We start from the raw sequence: 18,987 nt of genomic DNA, 5'->3' as shown, positions 1-18,987 counted from the left end.
TCCGTATTAGCTTTGTGATAGACTTGCCACCTGCCCACCCTGCCTCTCACCCTAACACAGCTGGGACAGCCTACAGCCCAGCCGCAGCCCTGAATTAGATATGCAATCAAGCTCATTTTAAGCGGATTTACAAAATTTAAAACCAAAGTTTATCTTGAATTATTTTTTGCAGCTTCACAGCTCATCAGGGTCTCATGGCCCTCGATTTGGGAATCACTGCTCTAAAATCAATGAACTCGAATGCAATGTTGCATATAAAGATAGCCCTGGTATGACATTGACAGCATTAATATATCTGCTAATTTAGCTGGTTGTTGATATGTGGTTCAGACGAGCAGAATGTAGGACGACTGTAGGATCATTGCAGGTTACAGAATGATGCTCAGATTTCATAAAATCCTGACTTAAATGCTTCTACATGGTATAAGCAGTGATCTCAGTGAACTGCTGAAGAGGAACAAATGTCCGACTGAGGCTCCCCTAAAAATGATTCCTGAGCTCCTTTAAAAGCTGATCAGATTTTGGATTTCACAGAGTAAACATCACTTATTCACAAGGTTTCGCCATAGTGGGTAGCACCACATTTTTTGATTTGACAGTTTGTTTATTCCGGACACCCTTCCCGACACAATCCGAGTAGTAATTGTCTCCTCCCAGAATCGAACCAGGGATCCTTTGCTCGTAAGGCGAAAGTGTAAACTGCACCCAAATGGACCGTGTTTAACAGTGTGCATCATTTGGGAAAAGGCCTAACAAATTTTAAGAACATCTACAGACATGTTCACAGTCTTACCTTTCACGATCAATTGCTGTAAATCAATAAATCACTGAAAGGGCTACTTTGTCATAAATAGTATAAAAAATCCCAGGACAGGCGAATTGAATTTATCTATTCCTGGACACACATCACAAATCTCTCTACATGTTTCATCCCGTTCCCTACACCAAGGAGATATCTTTTGTTATCATTCCAGCCTTCACACTCTCATCTTTCTTCTGGTCATTATTTCCACCTATCAGTTCTTTAGTCTCCCCTCTCACCATCAGCCACTCCCTCATCCCGACTTTCGCTTTGCTTCTCCATCCTCTGGCTCCTCAATCAATATCTTCCCCTCTGAAACTTTGAGCATTATTTTCAGCAGTCACACCCTTCAGTGAGCCTCTCAGCAAGGAATCTGACAGGCAGAGAGAAGGAAACAAACCCAGGGAAAAAAGAAAAATACGGTAGATTCCAGCCTGAGGTGAGCCGAGGTTAGCCTCGCGCTCTTTAAAGCATGCATGAGGGAGAGAAGAAAGGGAAAGACTGACAGCAGACTTACAATATCCCCCAAAGAAACCCAACATCTCCTGAAGCATGTGTGAACGATCACTCTGACAAACATGTTTCCTCAGAGCCTTGAAGTGTAGCTTCAGAGGCTGAGAATTTACATCTTGCAGGAAAACAATCCCGGTGATTCATGATAGGTAATGTGCATTAAATCACATAAACAAACAGAATAGCAGCGACCAAAGAGGCTTGTTTGTCCATGTCTGTCAAACAGACTACTTCTTGGAGTCTATTTCACCAGTTGCTCGAGGTACTCTTAAACCTCTCACGGCCGCATGAAAAAAATAAAAAATAACTGAATAATATGGTTGTTCTAAAATGCCTCAAAGCCCTCCAATGCCTTTTTGTCCGACCACACATTCCTCACACGCCCACAATTCAAAGGCGCAGGCTGGGCTGCTCGCCGTTCATCCAGGACATGCAGAAGATAAGGCACAGTAGAGAGTCAGCTGGAGTGATATCATTCACGGGGCTTTTGCTCAGTAACACTATCCAGCCGATACCATCTACTAAAAGCACTGAAGGTTAATCGGCCTCTATTTGCTAATATGCTGAAGCCTCTCCCTCACTGGGGACCCTCCAAAATCATTACATGGTGTTTCATACAGAAACACAGACAAATATTTGTGTATACTTCTTAGAAAGAGACCGTTTACGATTATCACGCATGTGCCAACTGTTGCGTGTAAATAGGTTCAATTCAAACCTCTGGAATTACTGGCCAATCTTCATGATCAAGCCAAAAGATTTACAAACTCACCACAGGAATGCCTGAACTTCTGTAACATATTGTTTCAAAATAAACATCCCCAAAAAATGCAATTAATAAATACCAGTCCGTTGCACCAGACAAAATATTCCTTATTTGTGGAACCAGTATTGGATTGCTATGGGTGGGGTTTAACTTGTGAGTTGATACTTCAAAAACAAGTGGAGCTAATTCCAAAGACGAAAACAAACTCTTTTCCTGGCTAAGTCTTGTAACAGCATTTTTCACTGAGAACAGCACTCTCCAGTGCTCTCCATCAGACCTCACAGGAGAGAAAAAAATAGGCAAAGAACCAGAATAAATGGTCAGTTCCACAGAGACCCAGACAAGACGTCCAGTACAGGGTCTGCTTTTGCACTTATACACATGTGAGCTGGGGGCCAAACTCACGCCTAAATCAACCAACAGACTGTGTGACACAAGAGAAAGACTGCCTGTGTGTTTTTTATCTGTACACACACATAAGGGGGGGAGAGCAGAGCAGGGGTCCCGTATGACCGTGAAGCCAGACTATCCTAGAGCACATGGTCTCCAGCCTGCGACCAGTTCCTTTCACCCCACAGAAAACTGCAGATTGATAGTAGCTCAGCTGAATTTTTGTCTTAGCCTTTATCATTCATCTTCTGTAACCTGCAGGGGATAAAACACTCATCCTGATGCGGCATCAGTGACAGCGGGTCGTTGGTCAAGGCCTTAAGGAGGACCCTGCTGGGGCCTGTAGAGAATACTTGACGATTCTTTACAGAGGATCAAAGAGATGATCCATGGAGTAGATTTAGATGCTGCAGTTATCTTTTTGAAAGCTTAGATCCTTTGCTTAAAAGAAAAAAAAAAAAGACCTCGCCAATACTGATGATGTTTTTACTTCTGTATGCACCAGTACATGCAGTGATTAATGGGGCTACATTATGTTCATGTCCAAAAGTATATTTTTTATTCTTGGACTCTATTAGAGTAGCTTTGCATGACTGACAGTTCAAAATAATGCTTATTTATCTTATACGGGCCTTGGTGCAGACTCAGTTCATCCACAGCCTGACAGAAGGAGTTTCAGCTACTCTTCCTTTACTCTCTCCTTTCTTCTGATCGGCTGCCCATTGTAAACTGAATTTTCGGTGCTCACAGCCAGAGTCGAATGCCTCAGACAGATATTAAGGGTGTTCGTCCTCACTAACAGCATACAGAGCCACAAGTTAAAAAAAAAAAAGTCTGAAACCAAGTGCTTAGAGCAGCTGTAAGCTAGAACTTGTGCCTCATATATGCTGACTTAAATATTCGAAACTTTGGCCATGTTTAGTATGAGCATGCATTGTTATTAAGAGTACTAATATTACAGTTCAGATGCAATACAATACCAAATGCACTTTTTCACTGGGTCCTTTCTGTATAGGGAAAATGTAAATGCAGGTCTTGTGATTTTCCTCGCTTCTCTTTTTTTCCAGTTGACTGTTTGAACGCAGACATGAAAATACAACTCTCTTTATAGATTCAACTTGGATGGAGTGGATTTAAGGCCAGAAAACCAGACCAAACTGCATGTCTGGAATTAAAGGTCACCTTTAAATAGAAATCATCTTCCCTCAGCGACTTCTTCCACATTTTCAGACATTTTCAGTAGCTTGGTCAGTATGACGATTACTGAATTTCTATGACTGCTTACAGTACACAACACAGAAAGGGGCAAAACTTTTTTTTTTTTATTTACAATAAAAAAGCGGAACTGTTAAAGGGATAACTTGAGGAGGTGCACAAGTTGAGAACCAGCAGGAACTGCATAATTCATCAGCGATATAGTTGGCAACCTCCCACTGAAGCAGACCTTTGTGGTGTAAATTCCCCCCGTTTGGATGGCAGCTGTGCAGAAATGTGTCTCGAGTTAACTAAAACTAGGTTTGGAAGAAGTTGTTGTTTTCCAGTCTGGGATAAAAATAAAAACTAGACTGGTGAAATGTAAGTAAAACTAGAGAGACAGTGATGCCTACATGACTGAGTCAGCTGCCTTCAAAGAAAATGCTGGGTTTGTAATGTAATACCTATTCTGAACTTCTTAAAATTTCCCTCTGATAACCACCAGAAATTCCCCCTTTGTTCCGAAACAAAACGTTGAAACCAGAAGACCCACTCTGGAAACTAAGTAAGAGTAAACCACATTTTTTAAAAGAAATACTGAAAACTAAATAAAGGTTCACATATTGACTATAAATACTATAGATACTCTTTCTGCATCAAGTAAAATCACCTGGTTGCAAGAGTAGTATGATTTAATGTCCCGCTGGCTAAATATAGACCCAGCCTCACAGCAGTAAAATCAAATTTAGTTTGACTTATCAAATTAGATAACAAGGAGGGGACAAGGAAGCAGCAGCAGCAGCAGCAATTCTGTCATGGGTTAGCTGTCTGATTTTCAGGTCATATGGCTTACTCGCTCACATACCGCACAAATGGAGGCTGCAGACAAAGCGTGTCGTCAGGGGCTTCACATACAAGCAGAGCCTGCCAGCAGATATCCGCCACTTGTTGGCAGCGGAGACTTAAGATTCGCTTTGCTAATGGAAGACAGAATAAAGCCAACGATGTGAAATAGCTAATCCAACACCTGTTTGATTCTTATGACTTAGAGAAGTTAAGACAAGGATTTAAGCAGCTTTAAAGCACACAAAAAAAACTACAGAAAAAAAACTGTGCAATGCAGCAACATGTTCGTTACAAAGCTTGATTGGGTAAAAGGTACTGATGTAAGTACGTGTAATGTCTAGCAAGCACGACATCTGTGCAGCATCTGAGAGCACACAGCTAAAAATTTCAATAATAGACAAGTAAACTGCAGCTGTAAAAGAGAGGGGAATCGGGGTGCCTTATATGGGGTTGTGTAATTAGTTTCTTGGCCAACAGTCAAAGCAGACAAAGCAGAGGGAGCGCCGTTAATGGTGACCAGACATATGAGAATCAAAATGTAACAACTGAGCTTCACCTGTCATCGCGGGGCGAGTCGCACAAACTTGTTATAGGACGGCAGCCGTGAGCATTACCCACAGTCTGCTGAGGACTGAGACCTCTATGTCAGGAATGTTGTGAGCAATGACGTGTGTGTATATGTGTGTGTTATATTAGATTACGAGTAAGCTTAAAGTTGTATCCGTGCCATTGTTCACCCCAAAGTGCCTGGGATTCCACACGTAACACCGAGGAGGTTATTCAATATTTTCAGGGCGTGGCGGCAATCGCCAAAACTCCAAACACCAAATGTTTGATTTCATGAGAGCAGCCAGACACCACACCGCCGCACATTGGCACCTATACTGATATGATCTCAGTACGGACAAAGTGTTTCCTGAGTTCTGCTCATTTAAATGTATTCATTAGCTTGGAAAGGTTCTTCGGAGTAAAATACCTCAACCCCGCGCTCCACTGTGAGCGCAGTATCAGTAGAACATCAGTTAGTGGCAGAGAAAGTATCACACTGATTAGTTTAGACTTTGAACTTGCAGAGAATGAGACCAAATTCATACATCATTACTCAGGAATGGAGATTGCACACAACCTCCTTTGATAATAAGTCCTAGCTGACTTTTTTTTTTTTTTTTACTTTAAAAGCCCAGCAAATTTACAGGAAAACTACTGTTTAGTTACAAAGACATACAGTTACTACATAGATAAGCCCAGTTGATACAATGCCAAACATGGACTTAGTAAGATGCTGCACCTCCCCTTTGATCAAGAAACCGTTTGCTGGCTCATCTTTAGAAGTTTTCAAGAGGCGGGAGAGAGGTTTTGTTCCTGACTATCACAACCTTTTATTGTGTTATTTCAAAGCTGAGGTGTGTTTAACACAGGAAGCTGATATTTAGAGGTTTAAACGTGGAGTTAAAACTCTCATCGTCTCGGACTCTCTCTGAGACGTGTTTGGCTTGCAGCAGATGGTTGTGTCAGTTAATTCAGCAGCAGGAAAGATGTCCCTATTGCTTTTTAACCCATCGCAACATCACGATTAGTGTTATTACTATTATTATTATTATTATGTCATTACCTAATCATTATCCTTTCAGCTTCTTATAACTTAGGCTGTATGTTAGTGGCTGCGGCTTTCATTTCTACTGGTCAAAATAACCAAAGCGATGACAATAAGGTTTGAAAACCGAAAGTTAAGCCAGATTTAAAAGTTTCTATTTGTGGGGAGCAGAGCGTTACAGCACCAGTCAGACAACTTGGATAATATCTTACCTTTTTAAACACCTTCTAGTGCTTTTGTGGAGCACGATAAGCCGAATCAATGTAAAAAGGTATTTGAGCGACATATCAGATCGAATGTTTTGTGTGCACAAACGCAGACACACACATAGATACACAAAGAGGTGGCTTTAATGAGCTGTCAATCAGCGATTTAATGAATGTGCGATTGCTATGTGATAGACACTCACTATCTAACATATCTCTGTGCAGTTAACTCATACAGCAGGCGACTTGTATAACAAGTTGTACACCATCAATAAGGTAAGTGTCAACGACAACAAAAAGAGATAAATGATGCATAGTTTTTTCTGGCAGGGAGTAAATCCTGTAAACAACAACGTTAGCAGACAGAGACAGCATATAAATAATGTAGCCTATTTCACAACTACAGATATTTCAAGCTTAAATCATCAAAGAACTCCAAGGCACTTGCTTTTCAAATAAAGTTTATTCTCACAGCATGGTCAAGTTTAACCTTTAAAAAAAGTGTTTCGGCACACAACCCTTTATCAGGCAGTGAAATAGGGTTTATTAGAGTTCACTGGATCTTTTATAAAGGTGTTCCAGCAAGGACCTTGTGGAAAGCTTCCACTTAGAGTGAGAGGGGAATATTCCACCTGTGAAGCTCCACCAATCTTCAAAACCTGGACACATGCAGGAGCCCAGAAAATATCAATACCAAGCCCAAAACATTCATCATGCACACAGCAGCAGCAGCCACAGACAACAGGAATGCAAAGGCAAATAAGGTTTATTTTAAAAAAAAAAGGAAATAGAAAAAGCAAAGGGCGGGTGGGGAACGGGAGTATTTAGTGGTCTGTGATTTATAAATCCAGAAATGTTCCCTTTGGTTCAGACTCGTGTCTGTCACCAGTTCATATGGAAAGAGGAATATGGTCAATCTTAAACGCTTGTAATGTAGATGGGTTACTATTGTAACTACTTGTAAGCTTGTTATAGGTTCGCTAAGGTTCAAATTTGATGTTTTTGGGGTTTATTTTAACTTTTTTTTTGTTTTTTTACAAAAACCTATTCTGTTACAAAATAATGGTATATGGAGATTACTTTGACACAGTTAAACATGTGGCAAACCAAAAACAAAACCCCCATGGAAACGCCCTTCCCAATGGCAGAAGTGTATCCCCAGTACAGCTCCAGAGGGACAACGAAGTCACAGGCTTTGCTCCAGCCTCCAAACCCACATTAAAGATGCATATACGTCCTTAAGAAGGCCGATCCTGCAATTCACCAAAGCATGAAGAAGCAAGTTCTTGTCTGGTATCAGACACAATCAGGCAACCCCAGAAGAAACCTGTCCATGTCTCAAAACAAATTGTTAGGTTGATGGTTCAAATGTTGCGTTGATGTATATTTACATCTTCAGTTCAATTTTATTCATATATTACTAAATCACAACAACGGCCACCTCAATGAGCTTTAAATTACAAGAAAAACTCTTTGTTCTCCAAAACTCATTTTAACAGGAAGAAACCTCCTGCAGTTCAGGGTGAGTGGAGGGAGACAGGACAAAAAAATACTGTGAAAATCTCAAACATGTTATTTTGTGAGATTAACAGAATTTATCCACAAGCACAAAAAGTGTCAGAGCTTTTTAAAATTGTTTTTTAAATAATTAAAATGTGAAAAAAAGGAAAAAAAACTGACAAGTATTTTCAATTATTTTAACCCCAAGATCCTGACAGCACCTAAGCCCTGTGAAAACCTTGAGTTTGCCTTTGTTTTCCTTTACAAAAGAGTCGGGTAGCCCCAGGGCTTTTATTACAATCTCATGTGATTTTCCTTGTCCTATCTGAAGAGGCGTTATCAGCATTTGGCAAATATCTGCCTCACATTTTTAACGTTTTGACAGCCACTTCAGCTGTGCCCCCACACTGTCACAGTACAGAATCTGTCTGACTGGATGGGAAACTTTTATTTCAATGCCAAATTTGCTTTAGGTGCTTTAAGTGAACTAAAGATGCACTAGCTCGTAAAAGAATATACTTCAGACCCGTCCCTGTTTACATGCTACAACTTGAAAACATGGTAAACAACAGATTAAAATGTGGACATCATAACGCTACAAGTGCTTATTAAATTATTTATCCTACGGTTGGATAAAACCTTCAATAACGGCACCAGGCTGCTAAGTTCAAACAACATGTCCCACAGCAGCCGTAGTGTAATTGTATTGTTTGTTTTTATTTTTAAGAGTCTGTGCAGCAGATATTACATACCATGTGATGAAATGCAGCAATTACAACTTTCAGCCAAAAAAAGAAAGTCTCATAAAAAAATAAATAACTTGGATTTTATTGAGATGATTTACAGCCTTTTGCTTTTAGACACTAGTCGGTAATTATCAAATGCAGAAGGAGTCCCCATATTTTCTTGGTTATGCCTTAGGAGCTTTAAATGCAGTCCTGACTTGCCTTCGCTTTGCATCCCTGCTTTCTTTCTGGCTAAAGTTACGTGCTGAGAAGTCTCTGGAGAGAAATAGAAGCACAGCTCACCTAAAACTGTCAGCCTGTTCGGAGCGAACAGGCTGAAAACACATTTTCTGGTATGTGAGTCGAGTCTGCCAAGTTAAGTTTTACACCTAAAAGAAAAAAAAAAGAAGCTTGCCTTTAGCCCCAACAATAAAAAAGAAATGAAACAAGCTGGTTCGTTTCTTGTGTGTTACTTCCCTCTTATATTCCACAGGGACACCTAAGGGAATGAGGAAAAGACGAGGGGGTAACCAGCCTTGTTCTTGTAAAAGGCTGGGACAACCTGCTATGCTAGCCTTCTCTTTTGCTGTATGCAGCTGTGCCCTCCAGCAGTGGTCGGGGGATTTGTTAAGCCCTCTCCTCATGGTTAAGTTGATAGGTCACAGCACATTCCCGGCATTTTCTGTATGTTTGTTTTTCACCAGGAAGGCTCACAATGCAGCTACAAAGGGCCGTGTTTGTCTTTGATCAGCGTATCACACCTGAGTGGGTCTAGACATTGACTGAATAGCGAGAAAAGAAAAATCAGAGTTTGTTTTTTCAGACAGCTCTCATTAGCTTTTATTCCAACATCAAAGTTGGGGTTTTTTTGGAATCCATCCCAAACTATTATCAGCGCAATCTAATTGGGCATCAATCTCTGCAACAAACAGCCCCAGAATCAAAATTTGACATTTTCTCAACAGCACATGCGGTCCTTATCATCCTTCCTCTTTACTGTTACTGACGTCTGATCGCCGTCTGGCCGGGTTCAGCAGACGCCACATGGTGCCGTCATGCTATGTAGGTTGAGCTCTGCAGGCTCCCGACCAGAAAGACTCAAAAGAAGCTGGTATGTGCCGACAGCGCTGACCAGACGCATCTCTGGAGTGAATTAGCATCACACATTTTACTTGAATGTGGAATTTTAAACACTGGCTGACTTAAAACAATCACAAAAGAAAAGGTGCTTCCACACAAGACAGTTCCACTCCTTATTATCCTGTGAATAAAATATCACCTGAAATACTCGACTTATTAGCTTACATCTTCATAAAGGCATTAATGAGTGCAGTGGATGAGATGTAGTGGTGTTGACGCTGTGTCAGAAGATTTTAACAGAAGCAGCCGATGTTACACAATGAATCTATGCATGAAAGGGTGCACGGGTAAGTACAGCTCTGATGTCTGGAAACGTGTTGTGAATATATTCAGCTGCAAATCAGAAGTCAAATATTAAGCACGAAGAATTCTGATCAAATAAAACAGCAAGAGTGATGAAAGGCTGTGTGGATGAACTGATGATTTCACCTTGGGCTCTGAATAACTTTGTACAGTGGGAAGGCTTTCGGCACAGCTCACTAACCTCACGCCTGCACACCCTTCAATACTCTGCAAGCAATTCACTTTGCACTTAGAAAACACTGCAGTAAAAGTGTTGTGGACACTGTGTTCTTGTGGAGGGAAAATTCATTATCTTTTGGAGGTTTAATTTACAGCATTTAGGGAGATAAAAGCTACCCGATGAGAACACGCTGCAATTATCCCACTTTCTGTCCTGAGCTGGTTTCTACCCCTAATGTGAAGCCGTGCCTTTGGCAGGAATCAAGCACACCCACATACAGACAGGTGAACTGGCAGGAAAGAATTTACACCAGAAAGCTGATTGAGGCATAACGAAAGCCTTTTGGGGCAGAAGAATCCAGTGGACAGAGCGTGAAAATTGCAATGTGTCCTTGAAGTAAGGCATGCGGCTTGTTTGGTCAGCAGATCTCCCTGGCACCAGTGCCTGCCGCACAGCCATCCTTTCTATGCACATGCCATTTCTTCAGCAGCAAGGACACATACACTGAGTCACCGATAGCACCAAAGACACAATATCTGCCACACATCAAACAAAGGAAGCCATTCTGAACTTAAGGTGCAAAAAAAAAAAAAAAAAAAGAACACACCTTTATATCTATTTGTATTTTAACAGTGAGCAGCGCTTCTTAGCAGACTACAGAGCTCAGTGGAAGCTATAGGCAGGATGGTGTCATAGCTGGAAGCTGGCACCATTGCACACAGCTATGTAGGTAGTGGAATTAGACAGAAAAAAAAAACCCAAAACCCCCTAATGATCTTAGTGCACAGAGACGCGATATACAAGAGAGCACAAAAGCAGGACACTCAAGCTAACATAAAAACACAGGGAAACATACATTATACTGTATGCAGCACATGCAGTAGCAGCCAGGTGAGCTGCCAGCATTTACCAAAGTAAGTATAGCACAGCCTCTACTTTATAATAATTAATGAGCCCTGACCAGTGCAAAGGTCCAATGATTTCGGCTCTTTAATTAACTTTTTTTTGGCTTCGTAATCTGATATATACCCACAAGAAATGCTAGAAAGTCCTTGTGGAACCAAGGCTCATCAGTCATCTTAGTAATGCCTCCAGTCAGCTATCTGAGCTTTCTAAATGAATGGATGAATGGAGAAAGAACTATTCTTTGCATTGCCACTGTCACTGGGAAAGAAAAACCTATACAATTAAATATGATTACAAATATACTTAAAATAGCATTTTTGGATTAAAATAGGTGTTAGTCCACCCCATAACTTATGCATGCAAAACGTTAAACAATCCACAACCCACAGTGCACTGCAGATATAATCAAGGTCACTGCTTCATCATACCAGAGTGCTGAATACGACAAGTACACTTACATAATTCGTTGCAACAATAGCAAGCAGACATGCATGCCACACTACAGTTAAACCTTCATGAGCCTTAACTGTGCCCATGTGCCAATGCAACAACTAAATGGGCTCATTTGCTTCTCATTTTGGCTGCTGATTGGCACTTAATCTCTGATTAAGCGTAACGTTTCTATAAAACTGCAAAAAAAAAAAAAAAAAAACACTCATCAATTTAGTTTTATGTTAATTAAAACAAGTCTACAGTCATTTGATCTTAATCGCAACATGCATTGGACGCTGCTGTATGTTGAGAGCTCCATACAGAAGATGGGTTTCACAGCGTGACCAAAATCAGCACTTTCTGCTATGAGTTTCAACCACAAGCAATAAAACACTGTTGAGACAGCACCAGTAAGTGTGTGTCATTTTATGGTTAAATCCATTACCAGAATCAAATGTCTCACCGAGATATTTGCTGAATGTGTTCAGAGACAGAGCGAGAAGCACTTGTGTGTTATCTGAGAACAAACTTTAAAATCCATCTAAGACAAAATCTGTCCCAATCCTTCCACGGAGAAAACAGCAGGGAATTTAAAAGAATGGTAAAACGTCACAATATTAACATGTATTAAAATTGTACTGACTGTTATTAATAAACATCAGTTGCACTTACAGAAACTGAAAGCATTATAACTCTAACACAGAGTGACACCAAGATTACAGAGCTGTTGAAAATGTAACAATGTACACTCATCCACAGCTGAAAAAACAAGTGGAGGAAAAGGTCATATTTTAGATATTACATTCACACACTACATCTATTAAATATTCAGAACTCCCATAAAAGACAAGAGTCAGGATGTTGAGACGTATTTAAAAAACAAAACAAAACAAAAAAAAAGGACCTACAGTAGAGAGGAACAAAGCAGACTGGTATGACAATAGCTGCTTCTGTGGATCATTGCTGGTTTAAATGAAAAACACAGCTATGTGGTTTTGCATCCCATAAATAGAAAGGACCACCTCGACAAAGCATTCAGAGACACAAGCCGAGAGCAAACAGACTGGCATAAGCAGGGGGGTCTGTACATAAGAGCAGCGGGAGAATCCGAAGCTCTGCTGTGCTCTGAGGCACACCCGTGAAATATTTATGACCCACCACGTTCCACGCTCCACCACAGCAGGGGCACAGCTAAAGCAAAGCTGCCTCTCCATCCACGAGCTGGACTTTGGAGCAGCTACCGCAACCTGCTAGATCACTCCAAAGCTCAACATTTTTCTCCTTTGGATCCTATTACAGAGCAAACTGGGAACCGTGTACAAAGCCCTCTAATCGCCCCAAATCCTACATGTTCTCGAAGCTCTTAGCATACAGCGTGATCCCATATTTATCTGATGTTTGGTTCTGCTCAACAATAGGCTGAACTCCATGTTTCTTTCTTCATGAGTCGGGCGGCGGGACCACAAGTGACCACAGTAAGCCGTGACTCAGGAGAATTAAGTGGGCTCACCCCTCAGTGAGTGGTCTTTCGTTAACAAAACCTCAGAGCCAGCTCACAGGGGTTTCCTGTACACTCATACTTTCCAAAGAGGTTCTGTTTTACAAAAGCGCTGGCCACCAAAGCTACTCACTCTCCACACCAAGTATCCAGGCTTTTGACCACGATCGATTCAGACGCCTCATGGTATGCTACTGTAGAGCTGCCCAATTATGGCAAAAAATAAAAAATGCTCGTCGCAATTATTTTGCTCCATATTGGGATCACGGTTACTGCGATTTTGCTCCTTACTGGACTTCTCGTCCTGTCTCGTTGTCTCAAGCTAAATTAAACCTACCACAGCCAGTAGGGGAGATAGTTTGAGGGGGTGTTTAGAGAAAGATGAAACCGCTGCAAAAAAAAAAAAAAAATGCAGAAAATAATTGTTTTATCTCATTTTTAGCGTTTCATAAATTCCGGAAGCCATAACTGTAATCCATCCGTCCATTTCCTTAACCACTTATCCGAGTGAGAGTTGCAGACGGAGGCTGGAGCCCGTCCCAACTGACCAACTCTCAGCTAGTTTCCTTCTAACATGTATCTCAGTGTAGTTACAATGTGTGCTTTTGACGGCTACAATCCTCTGGGAAATTGGAAAAATCTCTCACAACAGCAACTTTCGGTGGCTCGTTTTGTTCTCCATCGCAGACACATTTGTTTCGTCTCTGTCCTCTCTGGCCGTTTCCACTCTGTCAAGTGCTGTAATGCGGTCTTGCCATTACTGTTTAGGGAGAATTTACTGCTGCTTGTTTTGACGCAGTGCATCCCCGCTCTGCAGCACAAGTGGCAGAATTGTCAGGTAAAAATGAGACTGTAGAGATGCAAAATTGAAATTGATTAATTGTGCAGCCTTTCATTAAGGCATATTTTGAGGGAGGGAATGGTGACAAAGTAAAGGTTTTTATCCATTAGCAGCGATTAGATGCAAACAACTCGTCATTACACCAGCAAGCCTTTGCTTGTGCCATTGGTTGACAGGCAAGTGTGAGCTTAATCGTCACCATCTCATTACTTCTTTACTACTTGACAGGGCAGTGCCTGATCACCTCTTTACCTGCGAGACTAAAGTTTCCTCTTATCTAAATGACTGGATAAATCGTTAATCTTTAATGATCTTCAGGGGTAATTGGGTCAGGACAGCGACTGAAACTAGAATATAGGTAAAAAAGTAGAACAAATTAAAAGAAAACCATGGCTTGCTGAACTGTGATAAGCACTTTTTTAAAATTGTGTTTGCAGAAAGCATTAGCCACACTTGTGCTGCTGGATCTTCCAAACACCTCAAAACTTCTACAAAGGTTTCAATGAGTCTAAACACTTATAAAAGAAGCGAGACGACATTTAAACTACCAGCAAAACTTGCCACGCACGTCTGTAAATGTTTACTGAAAGGGAGCAGGCAAGGAAAGCACAATGACCAACCAAGAGTTTGGCAGTTTCCCAGCAAACACCAGCAAGCACTGAACTAAAAAAGACTTCGTAATCAGAGGGTTTAGAGAGCAAAGAGAGGAGGAGGGCAGAAAAGCAGGGAATGATAGAGTGACCCTATGAATTACTCAGCAGACACGTCTTTCTCCCTCTTTCCTCCCTGCAGGAGATAATGGGGATCATTCGTCTTCTTGCCCTCCTTTAAGCCCCATCTCTTGGCCACTGATCTGCATCCAGGTCAGCAGAGAAACAACACAGGTCCGTTTTAATGATGTGTAGAATTTGGTGGGAGGAGAAGCAGCACTTTTGAAAAAGCTACGTGTCTCACAAAGCCAGCCTACATAAAGACTGAAGGCCGAAAACAAAACACAGTTTCTCAATCAGCTTCGTACTGCAAGTTTGATGAAAGTTGGAAAGTCTGATGACACCACACTTATCTCTGTAGAGCCGTTTTCACACACGCAATGAAGCCTGAACTTTTCAGAGAACACATTAGCTGAACTTCTCTCGCTGCTACGAATTCTGTGATAGGCAAAAGAGCCCACATGAGAAAGGAAGGGGTAAGCGTTCTGTTATATAGACAGCAAGCGTGTGGGCGCCGTGTATGATGCCTCCCCTGCACTCTAACCGGGCAGCTCCCTCAAAAACACGTCAAGATCAGACTATTCCCTGCTGTTGCCACACTTGGGATAGAACAACTGTGGAAAATATCCAGATGTGACTCCCGTGTATCTGTCTGAGGTCTACATGAGAGAAAGAGCAGAAATAGCAGCAACCAGAATGGATCTGGCTTTAAAGCACCAACATCTGGCTACCAGTAGCTATATTGCTGGAGATGCTTTAAGCTTTGAATGTCACTGGTTTAGTCATGAATTTCATGGAGGAATGCTAAGAATCGCACTTTTACTGACTTTAAACCACTTTCACATTTTATCCAGAGTTTAAGTAAGTCAGTGTGTTCACTTATCCTGCTCCAGCGGAGAAGCCTCAAGTCTGCACTGCAGAGCATTTTCCAATTATTAAAATATATGGGCCTTTTGAATAAGGAAACATCGCTGAAGTACGCTGCATATTCGCAATATTAAAGGGACAGAGAAAGAGTTACTTAGGCGACATTTTCCATGAAAAACAAAATCGGCTGAGGACACCAGCAGAGTGAAATCAAGCATTTCTGAACACGTACTCACTGTGATCCAAATACAAGATTTGAAAATACGAGAATCAATGCATCTCTGGAGAAAACAGTTTTTATTATAAGCTCAATCAGAGTGCACAGATTGTTTATTTCACACATCAGCAGGCCTAAGATGCTGACACTGGAATATCATCTCATGCTATCCAAACAGCTAGCTGCAGACAAACTGCTTAAGAAAACATACATGACGCATCTATTCAGCTTCATGAATTATACAATGCTAGTGCTCCCTCTCCCTCACAAGGACACACACAACTGTTGGCACTCTCGTGCATGGTAAAAAAAAAACAAAACAAAACATCAAGATGCGTCTCGCCAACAGACATAGACGTGCCTCATGTGAAGTCCCAGAGAGAAGAGCTCAATGAACAGGATAGAAAACCTGTGCGACTCTCAAGTTCTCATCTACTTCTCATAAAATGAGTCATTTACTGAGCCCTGGGCCAGGATGGCAGAGGGGAGGTGACTGAGGAGCAACATCACAAGGTGAAAAGTTCACAGCAGCACACAGGGATATGCAGAGAGAAGGGGAAAATAAATGACATTCCCTTTTCTTTGATGTGAGAGAAAATAGAGAAAATACAGAGGTGAGGAGAGAAAGTGAGACCGAGCGGGTGGGGGGAGCAGGAGAGACAACAGCGTGTATCAGTGGAAGAGAAGCTAGAGGAGATAGAGCTATCAGAGCTTCAACATGGCAGGATGTGACATTTGGAGAGCAGGAAGAGGAAACTGGACAGATATAGATTAGTTTGGTGGCTGCTCCTGAAAACATGTCTATCCCATTAGAGGGTTTGGGTCGCAGTTAATGTGCTTATCAAAGCATGCACCTCGGGTGTACTCCTGAACCCGGCGTGATGCTGCTGCACGACACACAGGAAGAGAAGACTCAGTCCAGATTTTGACTTTTGACTTTCTGATCAGTGGGTTTTCTTTTACTTCACGCCATTTTTTTTTCCCAAGCTTATAGAGTTAACATCTTCTCCAGAGTTGATGGGAAAAGAGGTCCCACCCTGGGGTCAAATTCCAAATCTAATCAGACTTGAAGTAGGTCATTAATTAGTCAGACTTTGCTGCAGCTCGGCTAATTTCGCCACGTGAGAAATAAAGAAGTGGAGTTCAACAATGAGTCTCATTGAATTAACAGGAAACAATGGAAACTGTTGGTGAGAACAAGAGTCTTTTTCATCAAAAGCACTGCACATGAATATAAGCCCATCTTTATTTACTCTGTGCCGAGCTACGTGCCAATGCTTCAGTGTAATGATCACCAAATATGAGGAAGTTTAGGAGCTGTTTACAGAAAATATCAAGCGAATTTCAAGCTGCAACATTTAAAATTTCTTTAACTCGCTTCACTAGTAGTGAAATTACATTTTTATGGACATAACCGCCAATAAAAACTCATTACTACCTTCTTATCGGAGACTATTATTACTGTTACAGTCTGTGCTGCAGAAACCTTAACTTTTATAAGTATGTGCAAGCAACCAACAAAGAACGAAAACCATCATGATTGGTCTAAAAGATTAAAAAACAAAAAAGATTAATAAAAAAATCACCTAAAAGTAAAATATAAAACCAAAATAATTGAGCAAATGATGAGATTTCAGCTTGTTCTAACTTTTTCTTTGCTTGGGTTTATAATTAAGAACTAATATAGCGTCAAACAGAAGACACGCCTACAAGTGCGACTTAAGCACAGTAATAAAACAAACAAGCAAATGAACAAGGAGCAATATCCACAAAACAAAATCACCCACATGCTTACTTTTCCCCTTCATTACACTTATTGGCACATATTTGAATAAATTGGCCAGCTTGTTAGGGTCAGGGTGTTAAGTGAGGCCTCTGACTTTGTAACTTACTTTTTCTACACCTTTTCAAATCTTTCCTCAGACCCTTTGGTGTTATGCTCTCACATATCAGTATCATGGGTGTGTCGGTGCATCTGTTAGGACAGAGCCACCCGATCAAATACTTGGAGTCGTAACTGTGTGGTATTTAAAAACTTCGGCACTGCCTTCATTATTAGGGAAACAAAACGCTGTCTGGTCTGGTTTAATGTGACCCGTCCCTGAGCAGTAGTCACCAGCCAAACTAAGGCAGAAGTTCAGTTTGATGCAAGATTCCTTGGATTGTTTTTTTCTGGTGATGCTGGCATATTTTCAAACACGAGTACAAAACCCAGATAAAAGGGCGGTGGTTCTGATTGCTGTCACACGCGTGGATAATGCGTAAAGCGCGCTCCGGGCCACTCGCTGTGCTAGTTTGTGTACATGTTGTTGGCAACTTACCCTCCGACAGCTCCAGTTCCAGCTCCGCCAGCTTCTCCCGGACCTCAGCAGGCAGGGTCATAGCGAGAGCCGGCGTGGGCTCTAACATCATCGTCAGCAGCCCGGTGGAGCTCCTCTCAGCCATGGTGGTCCAGCACGAAGGGCGAACGGATCCACTGGTGCCCGGTGAGGAGAGGACAATGCGACCAAGCCCAGAAGATTATCAATGAAACAACAACAGCCCCTCCTCACCTCACTTGGTTCAGGCTCAGAGCAAATAGGGTGTTGGTGCCTCCTCTCCCGTGTGGCTGCAACGTCGCACAGATGTGTGAGAAATGTCTCCAAACGTCATGACACGGCTAGCTGCGGGGCTAGCAGACACACCTGGATCCGTGTTTCCATGTAGGGTGTTGGGACAGGGCCTTGCCAGCGTCTCCCAGCCTCTAGTCTGTCCCTCCTCGGCACTGTCGGCGGCTGCCTGCCCTCAACTGTGGAGGGAACTCATTCAACTCCTCGCTCGCTTCCCACGGCGCAGTCGCCATTGCATCATAGCAACAGCAGCCCCAACCGTGCGCGTTCACGAGGCCCCCACTCGTGCGCTTGCACGGTGCATGTTTGTGCGCCGCCTGCTCCTCCGCGTACAGCTCGCCTGCCTCCTGCTGTCACCCAGCGGTTTCGTGGCACACATTATGACCTTTACCTTTACTGGATTTCTTTTGTACTGTGTTTCATTTCCGTACGTTGTCTTTCTTTTCATACATAAAAAAACAAACAAAAAAACAGCTAATTTTGATGAAGCTTTGTGAAGAGGTGGAACACGTGCTGAAGGGAGCTGAAGTTTTGATTTAAGTGTCTGCGCTTAAAGATTAAAGTTCAAGCGCTGAAAGAAATGTAAATGTTACACTTAGAAATGCACTGAGCTAAAAGTGGAAGCTGGAGTGGAATTCTTGAAATAAATCACTGGCGGTTCAAGTGGGCTTTCAGCTATAGAAGCATTATATTATAAGGCATATAAAGCATTATAAGGTAACATATAGATAGATGTGGACATTTAATAAAACAAAACACACTGTATAT

General features: G+C 41.8%; 1 protein-coding gene across 7 annotated transcripts in view; it reads right to left on the bottom strand.

Moving 5' to 3' along the window:
- dip2a (DIP2 acetate--CoA ligase A) overlaps positions 1-18,504 on the bottom strand; it is a 91,040-nt gene extending 72,536 nt beyond the window's left edge. For 4 of the 7 annotated variants that reach the window (XM_085250348.1, XM_085250349.1, XM_085250351.1 and 1 more), the window contains exon 1: positions 17,932-18,504. In XM_085250348.1, the coding sequence (XP_085106474.1) occupies positions 17,932-18,055 (124 nt within the window). In that variant the 5' untranslated portion in view covers positions 18,056-18,504. The remainder of the gene's footprint in view (positions 1-17,931) is intronic. The other 3 variants (XM_085250350.1, XM_085250352.1, XM_085250353.1) reach the window with 1 other exon arrangement.
- Positions 18,505-18,987: the final 483 nt, after the last annotated feature.

Source organism: Mchenga conophoros, linkage group LG16, assembly GCF_057382185.1.
Source record: "Mchenga conophoros isolate Kocher_MC1m ecotype Shallow Benthic linkage group LG16, M_conophoros_male_GT1.1, whole genome shotgun sequence".
NCBI lineage: Eukaryota > Metazoa > Chordata > Actinopteri > Cichliformes > Cichlidae > Mchenga > Mchenga conophoros.
This window is presented reverse-complemented; position numbering and strand designations above follow the sequence as displayed.